At 33.6% G+C, this 14,336-nt stretch overlaps 1 protein-coding gene across 4 annotated transcripts in view; it reads right to left on the bottom strand.

The window, feature by feature from the left end:
• Positions 1 to 371: 371 nt before the first annotated feature.
• Positions 372 to 14,336, bottom strand: part of LOC306856403 (electrogenic sodium bicarbonate cotransporter 1-like) — a 47,804-nt gene continuing 33,839 nt past the window's right edge. For 2 of the 4 annotated variants that reach the window (XM_079395676.1, XM_079395675.1), the window contains 13 exons: positions 13,773 to 13,831; positions 13,436 to 13,624; positions 12,061 to 12,174; positions 8,685 to 8,846; positions 8,314 to 8,492; positions 6,921 to 6,993; positions 5,606 to 5,674; positions 4,749 to 4,856; positions 4,579 to 4,644; positions 3,638 to 3,799; positions 3,450 to 3,543; positions 2,065 to 2,132; positions 372 to 1,803 (listed from right to left, as the gene is read on the bottom strand). In XM_079395676.1, the coding sequence (XP_079251802.1) occupies positions 2,101 to 2,132; positions 3,450 to 3,543; positions 3,638 to 3,799; positions 4,579 to 4,644; positions 4,749 to 4,856; positions 5,606 to 5,674; positions 6,921 to 6,993; positions 8,314 to 8,492; positions 8,685 to 8,846; positions 12,061 to 12,174; positions 13,436 to 13,624; positions 13,773 to 13,831 (1,307 nt within the window). In that variant the 3' untranslated portion in view covers positions 372 to 1,803; positions 2,065 to 2,100. The remainder of the gene's footprint in view (positions 1,804 to 2,064; positions 2,133 to 3,449; positions 3,544 to 3,637; positions 3,800 to 4,578; positions 4,645 to 4,748; positions 4,857 to 5,605; positions 5,675 to 6,920; positions 6,994 to 8,313; positions 8,493 to 8,684; positions 8,847 to 12,060; positions 12,175 to 13,435; positions 13,625 to 13,772; positions 13,832 to 14,336) is intronic. The other 2 variants (XM_079395677.1, XM_079395674.1) reach the window with 2 other exon arrangements.

The raw sequence follows: 14,336 nt of genomic DNA on the forward strand, positions 1-14,336 counted from the left end.
AGAAGAGAATTAAGGACAATAAATACAGCATCTAATAGAAATGATTTATGGAAACATCATTTCACACTACATATGTATCTTGCTAAAACAGTTCAGTCCTTGAAAATGCACAGGCAATGCGATACAATCAAAAGAAATGGAAGACATTATTGATCAGAGATAATTATGATAAACAGATCTATGTACAAACACTGATTTGGGTCTCTAAATTCAAGTTTTAACGACTGAGGAGTATATATGTTGTGATGTTTAAAAAATATTCTACACCAGATTTGCCGACTGAAATACCCTTGTGCTGAACATAAGAGAAAATGATCTGTCTTAATGACAGTATTTAAGTTCCCACACACACAAAAACAAGGAAATTTGCATATTTGCTGTCACTTGGTGCAGCTGTTCCACATTTATTGAGTCCTTACATCAACGTTTCATCTCAGTATAAAAGACGTCGCTATCTACAGCATTACTTCTTTTTTTAAAAAGTACAATACAAATATCCAGATAATAAAATCACCATAAATCATCTGCTTCATAGTAAATACATTGAACGCAATCACATTGAAAGTATCCGCCCTGTTATGGATTGTCATTTACGAACGAAGAAACAGATCTAGAGTTCACGTTCTTTTTCCCGTCACGTGACTTTAAGATGTCCGTTGACATCCGTGACATACTGCATAGAGAAATGCTTCACTCAAACACAGAGTGCCTGGCACCTACAGTCCATTATAAGAGGTAGAACTAGAAAATGGTATTCGTATCGCGTGTTTCCCACTTTTTTTAAGTGTCTTGTTAAGAACAGGAAAGATTTTTGTCTTTAAAACTGCAGTTTCCCTCATTGGGATAAATAGTTACGGCCACCATTGTGGTTTAGTAATAATATACACTTAAATACACTTCTAAAAGACTAAAGGTTTGAGTTCTCGGAGGAAAACTATGGAAGCCTGTTTATGCAATTGAAAAAAAATATATATAGGGTAATTGCAGCCTTTTATATCACAATTCTGAATTTGTTCTTGCAATTCTGTTTAAATCTCAGCTCTGACTTTTTTTTTGCTCAGAATCGTCAGATAGTCCGAAAAAGAAAAGTCGGAAATGTCAGCTATAAAAAAAAAAAAAAAATTGTGAAATAAGTCACAATTACCCTTTTTTTTTTTTTTTTTTTAATTCTGTGGCTTCCATAGAAAACTGAATTTGTTCATTGATATTTTTAGTTAATTTGATCTAATGTGCTCATTTGAATGAAGTGCAGTTATTTGGCCAAAAGAAAACTCAAACATCAAATTTGTTTTGTTTTATACATAATTTTTTTAAGACTAATTATGACATTCTGATATGCTTTGCTGAATAAAATACGGTTATTAAAGTTTAAAAATGATTGGAAAAAAAATCAGTCTGGACCCAGAACCTAAAAATAAATCGATACCAAAAATACATTTTTTTCAACTTTCCAACAGTTATGCTACCAAAACATCAGGAGGACATACTGAAGAGCGAAAACGAAATTCAATACAAAAAAAAACTCTTTGGTAACGAGTTTGTTTGTGCAGCTATTGGTTGTAGTGTTGAAATGGCATTTGTCTTTTTTGGACTTTAAAAAGAGACAATCTAGCAAAGTTGTTTTTTGTTTAGCTGATTGACCAAACCATCATCTGGACCTAAAGGTGTATGTGTGAAAGTGTTTTCAGGAGTGCTTAAAGAGACGTTTCGGAGGCTGGAGTTTTCCAGAAGAATTTGTTGTTTTCGGGGTCCAAATCGATTCTGATCTGAGGCACCATCTTCTTAAAGGGGTTTAAATCCTGACTAGGAGAGAGCGAAAGAGAGAGCTGTTAGATATGATTACAAAAACACAGCTGCACAGACATGCTTTATAAGCTGACTGGTCTGCCAATGCATTGCAGTGATTTTACCAAAATTAAGACTAAAATTAATATGGTAGTGCTGGTTCCATCAGCTTGACCAGCACTAACCACCATAAACCAGCCTGAGCCAGCATGGAATTCATGTTGATCTAAGCTGGATAATTATAGACATGCATGTGCACACAAGCTCACACAGATTTACCTTGACACAGTCTTGGAAAGGAAAAAGTGCTTTCCATCAGTAGGGAGTGAGGAAGGACATGGGCTTTCCTATAAGAAACAAACACATGTGCTGTTAACATACATACATGGAAGATTATCAGATCATAGAGGGTTATCATAAAGGTCTTATGATGCAGCTGAAAAGAAGAGTTGATTGGTTAGTGGTTAGAATTAAAAGAGGTAGTAAAGAACAGGAAATGCAGAGATAAAACCCATCAGGTTAAAGTCAACATGAGACAGTGTTTGCAACCCAAAGTTTACTTCTGTAATGTGACACTTTTGAATGAAACCGGATATTAAATGAAAACAATGATTCAGTTTTCTTGGGATTAAAACGTCAATTTGTGATTTTGGAGTTGGTAAAATGTTTTAATGTTTTTGAAAGAATCTCTTCTGCTCACCAAGGTTGCATTTTTTAGATCAAAAATACAGTAAAATCGTGAAATATTATTATAATTTAAAAGAACTGTTTTCTATTTGAATGCATTTTAAAATATAATTAATTTCTGTGATCAAAGCTGTATTTTCAGCATCATTACTCCAGTCTTCAGTGTCACATGATCCTTGAGAAATCAGTCGAATATGCTGATTTGATGCTTAAGAAACATTTCTTATCATTATCAATGTTGAGAACAGTTGTGCTGCTTCATATTTCGGGAAACTAATACTTTTTTTAGGATTCTTTGATAAATAGAAAGTTCAAAAGAACAGAATTTATTCCTAATAGAAATCTTTTGTAACTTTTTGTAACTTAATTCATCCTGGAGGAATAAAAATATTAATTTAGCAAAATAAATTCTAACTAAATGGGCTTCTGAAGGTTGTGAATAGGAATTGTTTTAAACGATGCATCATTTCTCCCACAATAATTAACAAAAAGGATCGTGCAACTGCTACGAACCTGAAATATTAATCGTTAAATTCCACATAATTCCCATCCCTATAGAGCAGAATAAACCCAGGCGCTTGGAGAGATTGAGAAATAAGGGCAAAAAGTGAATTGGTTTTAAAGGCGGATCAAGTTATTTCGCTAAAAGACAAACATTTGCAATGAATCACGCACGAAAGGACCAGGAACATGTATTAGGAAAGTAAATAGGGTCCATTTTGATTGCATGTTGACTTTATTAATACATACAGTACACAGAGTGATTAAGCATGTTATCTGTTATTGATCCACACAGACCAGGAAACCAAGCAACAGCATAAACAAAGAGAAAGACAGGATTCAGAGATGTTTTGTGGAGGAGCGCGTGTGACCACAGCCGGAAGAGAGGAGGCCATTATTAAAGTCGTTAGTAAGAGGACAGAGTGACGGCTGGAGCCCCTGTGCGAGGTGGAGGGAAACCCTGCGTGTTTACTCACGGTCTGAGGGCTTCTCCCCCAGCACTGGCTCCAGTTCCATGGCCTCCATGGAGATCTTTATGCTGGGAACGTTCTCATTGGCTGGAAAATCCGACTGTAAACGCAGGGGTGGGATATTCTTACCACTGCAGCTTTACTGAATCACTTGTTTCAAACACACACTGAGAGAAAGAGAGAGAGAGACTCACGTCGTTCATGTCGCTGTCAATGCTGCCTTTCTTTTTCTTCTTCTTCTTCTCGTCCTCTTTCTTCTTCTTGTCTTTCTCGGGCATGACGTCATCCAGGTAACTGAGATCGTGCTGCGAGAACACATAATCCATGGCCTTTCTCACCGCGACCAACGCAAGAATCTGGAAAAGAACAGAAAGAGATCTCAGTTGTGTGAAGATTAACCCGGTGTAGACTCGCATATGAAATAATAGTCTGAAAAAATTATTTTCCGTTGTTTTGGAAATGGAATGAGATAAATAAGATATACATGTGTTTTGATTGTTATATTTAAGTCATCAGGCTCATATTGCATGATATAGTTAGAATATGAAAACAGCTCAATTTTACTTATAAGCCCAAGCTGAGAAAAAATATGCAATTTGATGCTGTTTCTGACATTTATGTGGTCAAAAAGAAAGATGAAATGAGTCAATGAGATCTTTATAACAGTATTAAAAGTATTAGATTTGTCTAATGTATTACGCTACATGCATAAAGTGCATATAAATATCATTTTTCACTCATATGTTCAAATAATGTCTTAGTAAGATTATATTTTTAAATGCTTAGTTTTATGATCAAAACATAGAATGCAATGTAATACAATGATGTTAAATATAAGTTCCTCAAAAGCCTAATGATCATATTTTATATTATTCTAAAAAAAAAATGATGTATGGCTAATCAAGTAAACCTTAGCTTCGGTACAGTAAATGTTAAACTTCAAATATTAATTTAATAAAGATATAAAAGTTATGTTTACGTCATAAAAAATAGTAAAGATTTCACAGCAAAAAGACATACTAACCACAACCTAATTCATACTAAAGGCCTTTTAATGCTAAAAAGTATAAACTATAAGCCAGTTTTGTGTGCAATGCACATCAGCTGACCATTAAACCAGTGTATTTTGACTCACCATCACAGGAAATATGATGGCTGCTACTGTTGACTTCAGCACCCACAGCAGAGCCAAACACAGCACCTGTGAACAGACACACACATGCATCATGTATATACAGCACTAAAGCTATAGATCTTAGCTCTGTAGGAGGCTGAGCATGTCAGCACACACACACACACACACACCTGTATGAAGGTGAACAAGTGAACCCGTCTGAGCGGTACATGTCTCAGGTAGATCAGATCTGGCTGGTGTTTTGCAGGCATCAAAGAGAGCTGGAGACGATCCATAAACTACAGACACACAAAAAAAAAATACATTCATATCCTGTTGTCACAAAAATGTAAAAAAAATAACAACAACAACAGTATTTTGAAAATTAAATATAAAATTATCTAAGATAATTAAGTATATTTCAATTAAATTATCTTATTTAAATATATATTATGCAATATATGTATTCTATTAAAAAAAGTGTATAAAAATATCCCATTTATTCTATTTAAGTTTCTATATTTTAATAAAAAAATAAAACTACTTAAAATAATCTTATTACAATATATAATATATATGAATTCTACTTTAAAAAATGAAATGTAATAATTTTGTATATTATATACAAAATACATAAAAATCCAGTTGACACAAAATTGTAAAATAAGTAAATAATAACAATAAAATAAATAAAATTGACTACCATAATAAAAAATATAATATTTACATCATAAAGAAAATGTAGATTATTTCTGCTAAGAAAGATGGGAAAGGGTTGGGATGACTTGTGCATCAAGGTTTAACAGCAACCATCATTAAACAAATGCACATTTTGCACAAATCTGTCCTGAAGTGCTCTAGGTTTATCCAGGCATTTTACACAGTGAAAATCCTGCCTATGCCTGATTTATCCCGACTTTCCTGAACTCAGATCATGTTCTGGACTCGGTCGGGTTCCCAGGCTCCAGCGGAGATCAGGTAGTCAGTAAGATTAGGGTCTCTTTCTGCTGAACAGTAACATGACACTCGCTGCGCTGCATGAACTCACCTGGACACCATTGAGAGAAGCGACACCCATGTAGAGGAACACGCCATACAGGACGGGCATAGGGATGAACTGCAGGGATAAAACAAAACGCACAGTATTATACAAATAATATCACTTCAGTTTGTCTTCAAACACACAGAGCAATACTGTACACACATACAGAACCAAAGATTACACAAAGACAAAAGCAATATCCACCAAACACACCCCAAATCCAACCTGGTCAACATAATATGCTCCAAAGGAGGAGATTTGAGCAATGCAAACAGCTTATAATGAAAACGAATTGTTGTTATTAACAGAAAGCAAACAGAAATGAAACCCTCTACATCCTGGTCTGAGGTTTTTCCCACCCACAGGTCGATATCCTTTACCAAACTGTGATGTTTGCAAAGTACATGTCCAGTAGGGGACAGTAATTGCACTAGCCACTGAAAAAATATACCATTATACCATGGTTTATATACCATTATATACCATTATACCATGGACATCACAATTATATGCCTTGGAGACGGAGGCACCAACCTATAGGGAAAAAAAGTACTGTGCCAGTACCATGGTACAGTGACAGTAATACCACATTAAAGATAATAATTATAAAGAATTAACAAATGTCTAAATATTTATAAATAATGCATATTATAAATGTTTATATATTTAATACATCTAATGCATGTATATATACATGTTACCTATATAAACATTAAATATATTTATTTATAAATAATTAACATTTATTAAATATTATATTTATTGTGATAATATTTTAAATAATGCACTTTGTTAATATACATGTAATATAAACAATGTAACATGTAATATAAAGCCGTTTTAATACATGTAATATATATATATATTATGCTTTTTTGCTAATCAAGAATCATTTTAACCTTTATTTCTCATAAATGAATTTAAGAAATCAAGTTTAATGGAGTTGTGGATACATAAATATAAGCCCTATATTTATAACCCCTATTTAATTTACTTAAGACAAATAACTAGAATTGCTTAAAATACCCCAAGAAATATTTTGTAGACACAACTGATATTTTCTTAAATACTCTTCTGTTTACATCACAGTTATTAATTATGATCCTGCTATTTGACAAGCCAGAGCCATGAGTCATTCATATTTGTGGTCTGTTTTCCCAGAAGAGAAGGAAACTGATAAATATGTTTATGTGCTAAAAAAGCATATTTTGTCAACTTTTGGCAGGAAACATGAACTCAAAGCAAACACACATGCATTAAACACTATAAAGAGAAAGATGAGTTTTAGTATGCAGAAAGACAGTATAGAGTGAGTTCAAACCTTCAGAATGGGGGCCATGAGGACCGACAGACCCGTCAAAATAAACACCACTGTTCCTGTGACTCTCTGCTCCCTGCATGAGAAACAAGCAACTGATTCAAAACACACGTGACAATAAAGCAACACATTACTAGTCATAAACTGACATATCACATCATTCATTTGAGATATTCTTTAGATATACTCTTTTGTTGGTTTTGATTGCTTCTTATGTCCTCATTTGTAAGTCGCTTTGGATAAAAGCATCTGCTAAATGACTAAATAAATATTCAGTCATTCTGAGATTACATCTGCTTGAGCGATAAAAGGGGAGTATTGCCTCCTCAAATGTAAAAATGCCAGCCTTGTCAGTGCATAATAAATGTTGATGGATAATAAACTACTTCTGCTTTTCATTTTATTAATGAGTTTTGAGTAAATACTATAATTTTCACTGTGCAAAATAGGTGTTTATCTCATGTGATGCCATTAAATTGTATATACATTGGCATTATATTTACACCAGTGTTATTTTATTATCACTGATTCGCTATTATAAATTTTTTATTTTGCTGTTTTCACGTTAAGTTTAGTTCAAATTTTAGTCCTTTTTTGTGTTTTTATCATTTTTATCAGTTTTGCTTTAAATGTGTCTATATAATTACTAATATTTTTATTATCTTATTAGTTTGAGTTATTTTGGTAACATTACAATAACTAACATGAATTAAAAATGCAATTTTTTACAGCATTTATTAACCTTTATTAATGTTAGTTAACAAAAATGTTCAAATTAGTTCAGAGTACATTAACTAATGTTAACAGAAAACGTTTGATTTTAATAATGTACCAGTAAATGATGAACTTAACATTAACTAAGATTAATAAATGCTATATAAGTATTGTTCATGTTAACTAATATAGTTAAGGTTAACAAATGAAACCTTATTGTAAAGTGCTACTGTTATTTTAGCAATTCAAGTTAAAATAAAAAAGAAGTCAGCAACATTGGAAACTAGCTGAAATAAAATAGGTTTACTTTTTAATTTTTTTTTTCAGTTAATATTTATTTCATTTCAATTAACAAATATGCATTTTTATGCTTTTAGTTAACTATAATAACTGGGATTTACATTTATGCATTATATAATCTATATCATCCACATTCTATGTTGATTTTAGAAAATCCATACAGGTCAACTTTTCCACATTATGCTGGTTGTTGATGGTCTATTTATTGACATTATGCTGCGTAGCCCCGCCCACAGTGAAATCTCATTCGTCAAAAATGCTGTTCCATTTAATGGAATATTAAACTGGTTATGATTGGTTGTTTTTTTTTGTGAAGATGGACAAACCTCTTGATGCTGTAATCAAGTTTTTCCTAGTTAAAGAGTTTGACTCTTCCCCTCACCTGACTCCAAGGAATTTGGGCTGTTCCCCGGGTGCTGAGGTCTCAGTTTCCATCTTGATGGAGTCTATGTGTGCGATGGAGATGACGGTCGCCGCCACGTACCACGGCAGACCCGTGAACGAACACAAGATTATGAGAATGGAGACCCAGAACAGGTCCAGGTGATACCCGGCTCCCTTCTGCACTCAGAGCAAGAAAAATAACACTCGTTACCTGAAGTGAATGACTAGTTCTCCATATTAAGCACAGTAGTGTGTTTGAGATCTGATTCCTGTCTAAGAGGTGCAGCGGTGTAATCCTCTGACTATAAGCCCTCATTATATTCCACAACAGCCCCAGAGTCTGTGTAACATCACATCAGCCGTTTGTACCTTCAGCTTGTGCTCCTTGCGGTTGACGATGACCGCCGTGATCTGCTGGTCCATGAAGATGAGGATGGTGACCAGAAGAGCAGGTAAGAACGAGGCCAGGTAAACCCACCACGGGTTTCCTCCAAACGGAGGAACAAACCAACCACGATTTGGATTCGTCGGCTATTTAGAGTAGAAAAATACAGGATAATTAAAAATTTATATTTATATATATATATATATATATATATATATATATATATATATATATATATATATATATATATATATATATTTATTTTGAATATAATATTTTATTATATATTTTGCATGTTTATTTTGTTTCTAACGTTTTTATTTGAATGTATATACATAAAATTGAAATAAATAAATAAAAAATTAATAATACATATATGATATGAAGTACATAGACATTATATATACACACATACACTGTGTATTCACACACATTTAAAATAAAAATACATATTGTTTTATATTTGTGTGCATGCGTGTATAATATTTAATTATATATTTAAAATTATTTTTACATTTAAATTGCACACATATTTTATATAATATATATTACAGTAAATAGCCTACATATATGCATATATGCAAACACAAACTTTTTCTGTTAAGTATTTAAACATTTAATTAAATAACATATGTATATATATATACAGGTGCTGGTCATAAAATTAGAATATCATGAAAAAGTTAATTTATTTCAGTAATACCATTCAAAAAGTGAAACTTGTATATTAGATTCATTCATTACACACAGACTGATATATTTCAAATGTTTATTTCCTTTAATTTTGATGATTATAACTGACAACTAATGAAAGTCCCAAATTTTGAACCCCCAATTGCTCCCCGGGTGCCGCAGCATAAATGGCTGCCCACTGCTCCGGGTGTGTGTTCACGGTGTGTGTGTGTGTGTGTGTGTGCATTTGTTCACTACTCACTGCTGTGTGTGTGCACTTGGATGGGTTAAACGCAGAGCACCAATTTCGAGTATGGGTCACCATACTTGACAATACTTCACGACTTTACTTTTTGACGCGATCGACCCGAGTTCGCGCTCACCTTTTGCCAAACATTTTTTTCCCCTTTTCAAATCTCATATCGCTAACTTCTTAAATGATTGAGAATCATGATTTTTTGTTTGTTTCAAATAGGGATCACAATTCTCCCACAATTCTGAACAGATTGCTGCAGTCTTATACATTAATTTTAATTGCAAAATCTGCACCTCTTCTGTGGATAATATTATTTTCATAATGATCCTTACTCAAGCAGAAGTAGTTAAGTAACAGAGTGCAAATATTACTGGCCCATTTTGGAGTGAACTACATGTGCAAGTCTATTTCACATGTCACTGTTTTTGACAGGTAGTTCATCCTTTGCAGAGCTGCTTAAAAAAAAAAAAAACTGGGGGCATAAATTAAGAGTATACCCACTTCTCCAGGCACCACTACACCACTGTATATATATACAGGTCCTTTTCAAATAATTAGCATATTGTGATAAAGTTCATTATTTTCTGTAATGTACTGATAAACATTAGACTTTCATATATTTTAGATTCATTACAACACAACTGAAGTAGTTCAAGCCTTTTATTGTTTTAATATTGATGATTTTGGCATACAGCTCATGAAAACCCAAAATTCCTATCTCAAAAAATTAGCATATCATGAAAAGGTTCTCTAAACGAGCTATTAACCTAATCATCTGAATCAACTAATTAACTCTAAACACCTGCAAAAGATTCCTGAGGCTTTTAAAAACTCCCAGCCTGGTTCATTACTCAAAACCGCAATCATGGGTAAGACTGCCGACCTGACTGCTGTCCAGAAGGCCATCATTGACACCCTCAAGCAAGAGGGTAAGACACAGAAAGAAATTTCTGAACGAATAGGCTGTTCCCAGAGTGCTGTATCAAGGCACCTCAGTGGGAAGTCTGTGGGAAGGAAAAAGTGTGGCAGAAAACGCAGCACAACGAGAAGAGGTGACCGGACCCTGAGGAAGATTGTGGAGAAGGACCGATTCCAGACCTTGGGGGACCTGCGGAAGCAGTGGACTGAGTCTGGAGTAGAAACATCCAGAGCCACCGTGTACAGGCGTGTGCAGGAAATGGGCTACAGGTGCCGCATTCCCCAGGTCAAGCCACTTTTGAACCAGAAACAGCGGCAGAAGCGCCTGACCTGGGCTACAGAGGACTGGACTGTAGCTCAGTGGTCCAAAGTACTTTTTTCGGATGAAAGCAAATGGTGCCAGAGTCTGGAGGAAGACTGGGGAGAGGGAAATGCCAAAATGCCTGAAGTCCAGTGTCAAGTACCCACAGTCAGTGATGGTCTGGGGTGCCATGTCAGCTGCTGGTGTTGGTCCACTGTGTTTTATCAAGGGCAGGGTCAATGCAGCTAGCTATCAGGAGATTTTGGAGCACTTCATGCTTCCATCTGCTGAAAAGCTTTATGGAGATGAAGATTTCATTTTTCAGCACGACCCGGCACCTGCTCACAGTGCCAAAACCACTGGTAAATGGTTTACTGACCATGGTATTACTGTGCTCAATTGGCCTGCCAACTCTCCTGACCTGAACCCCATAGAGAATCTGTGGGATATTGTGAAGAGAAAGTTGAGAGACGCAAGACCCAACACTCTGGATGAGCTTAAGGCCGCTATCGAAGCATCCTGGGCCTCCATAACACCTCAGCAGTGCCACAGGCTGATTGCCTCCATGCCACGCCGCATTGAAGCAGTCATTTCTGCAAAAGGATTCCCGACCAAGTATTGAGTGCATAACTGAACATAATTATTTGAAGGTTGACTTTTTTTGTATTAAAAACACTTTTCTTTTATTGGTCGGATGAAATATGCTAATTTTTTGAGATAGGAATTTTGGGTTTTCATGAGCTGTATGCCAAAATCATCAATATTAAAACAATAAAAGGCTTGAACTACTTCAGTTGTGTTGTAATGAATCTAAAATATATGAAAGTCTAATGTTTATCAGTACATTACAGAAAATAATGAACTTTATCACAATATGCAAATTTTTTTAAAAGGACCTGTATATATATATATATGACATTCACTTTACAATAAATTTCATTAGCAAACATTATATAATTTATGCATATTATATAGTATCTACATTCAAATAGAAATATGAGCATCACAATTCTATTTGAAACTAAATGATCTATTGATCTGTTATATATTATATCATGTATTATGGTTTGTAAGCATTACTAATGAAAGTTATATTGATTCAGCTTGTGCCAATACAGATTTTGCAGTAACAATATGAGCATGCAGTAGCACACACACAAGTATTAGAGGTACTTGGCCACACACCACTTCCCTTTCCCTTTCCCATACACACCTTGAATTCACTCGGCACTATTAGTTTGGGTGTATCCACACCAACCAGCGCGTCCACACAACAGAAGATCAAAATGGCCAGAATAATGGCGAAATCACTGATCAGTTTTCGGACCTGCAAAATATAAACAATTATTCAGCATATGATTATGTAAAATAACATGCTTATTTTATTTAATAGACATTTTTATTAATACATTTATAAAATTGTTGTCAGTATTTTGTGTTGCTGTCAACATCAAGATTGTATATTATGATTAATATAAATGCATAAAGGAAATATTGGATGCAGTCACCACTTTTATTTTTTCACCACTTTTTTTGTTCACTTAAAATCAATATAAAACCATTTTACTTTAAAAATGTGCCGCTCAAAAAGTTCAAACAAAGCACGATATTCAATGAAAAAAAATAGGACAGGACTTGATCAAAGTAAAAATAAATAAATAAAACAGAATTTTTTATAATTATTAAAAATGTGAATTATATGATTTACAACAAAGGTTATAGTAACTTAAAATGTACATAAATCAAAAAAAATATTTTGTACGGGACAGGTACATGTATTACATATACGTTAAAAAAAAAGGGGGATGCAAAAATGTATAAATCAAAAATGCATGAAGGGAAAGTGAAAATTTTGATATTTCTTTTACTTTTTCCGTAATATTTTGCACGTCACCCAAAGTCAATATAAAGCCATTTTACTTATATATTCAATTCATTTTACAATATATTCAAGATATTAAATGAATATAGGACAGTACTTGATCTAAAATAAAATAAAAAAATAAATAAATGAAAAGCACGTTTAATAACTATTAAAAAATGTGAGTTACATGCTTTAGAACAAACGAGTTATAACACCTAAAAACGTATGTAAAAATAAAAAAAATACTGCATGCAAGATAGGTGCATTTTACATGCTTGTAAAAAAAGAGGATCTAAAAATGTTTAAATCAAAAATGGCACATGCAGAAAAGCTTATTAGTAAAATGTATGTTGCGTTGTTAAAAACAAATACATCACTGATCACTGACAAGAAATACACTATAAATACCAGAATCGAAAGTGAAAACTATAATCTCTAATTAGTGGCGATTAATGGAGATTTATGATGTTTTAATGAGTGCAGATTGGTAATATGCTACAGAATTTTTGGACGGATCAGTGATGGACTATTTTCCATTACAGCTGCCAAACCGAAATACCGCTTTAATTCAGAAGCAATGAGTTTCAGATTGAAGCTTAAAGCTGTGTGTGTGTGTGTGGGCAGAGTTTCCTAGTCCTGTGAGGAGGAATATCCTCATGAGTAGAGCATAAGCCAATTAAGATCCTCATTAATGAGTGCTGATGACGTGTGTGTGTTTGTGTACCGTAGTTGGGAAAAAGGGGCTGGTCTTGAACTTCTTCAGACCCATGGAGCAGGTGTATGTGCCGAAGAACAGAATGAAGGACATCAGTGTGATATCAGGGACATATTCACAGGCCGGTCCCACCAGCTGACCGCCCCACTCCAAACACTCAGAGCGAGTCAAAGACGACCAGGTCGCGTTCAGATGATGCTGCGCAGACACAGACATGAACAATTAGAAATAAAACAACCTTTCATTCTGTTTAAATATCATAAGTGCTGTTTTTGTGCAGTAACTGCCCATAAATGTACTGATGCTTTGTGGGTATTTTAATAATTTAATAATGATCAACACAAACCTGTCCAGTGCTGTTCATCAGAGCCTCCATTTTCTCCATGTACACAACTGAAATGTTGCCTTTTGAATCAAAGACACAAATTATGAGTTTAGTTTTATATTAAACCTGATGTTGAATATCAGTTCTCACTCAATCATTTTCTTAAGTATTTTTTCCTGTTTTTTAATGAAATATACAAGTCATGTGCAAAACTGAAAGAAAATGTCTAAAATTTAAAAGTAACTTTCTCAATAGGGTAAAAAATTATCTAAAAACAAGTATTAATGTTAATATATTACTATTAGTATATTATTATATTTATAAAATAAATAAATTAAGACAAAGAAAGAAAGAATATTGTTAAATTAAAATGAAAAAAGTTCAATTATAAAATATAAAATAAAAACATTTGTCAATTTTTATGTAAACATTGAAATATTAAATTGTTTCTCTGAAAACAAGCATTTATGTTACTATATTATTATTACAAAAATATAAAAATAAATATAAACATAAATAATTAAATAGCATGTAGAAAATGTAATGTAAATTGAAATGTGAATTGCTAGTGAATGCCTAGCAAAA

This window comes from Barbus barbus, assembly GCF_936440315.1.
Source record: "Barbus barbus genome assembly, chromosome: 36".
Taxonomy (NCBI): domain Eukaryota; kingdom Metazoa; phylum Chordata; class Actinopteri; order Cypriniformes; family Cyprinidae; genus Barbus; species Barbus barbus.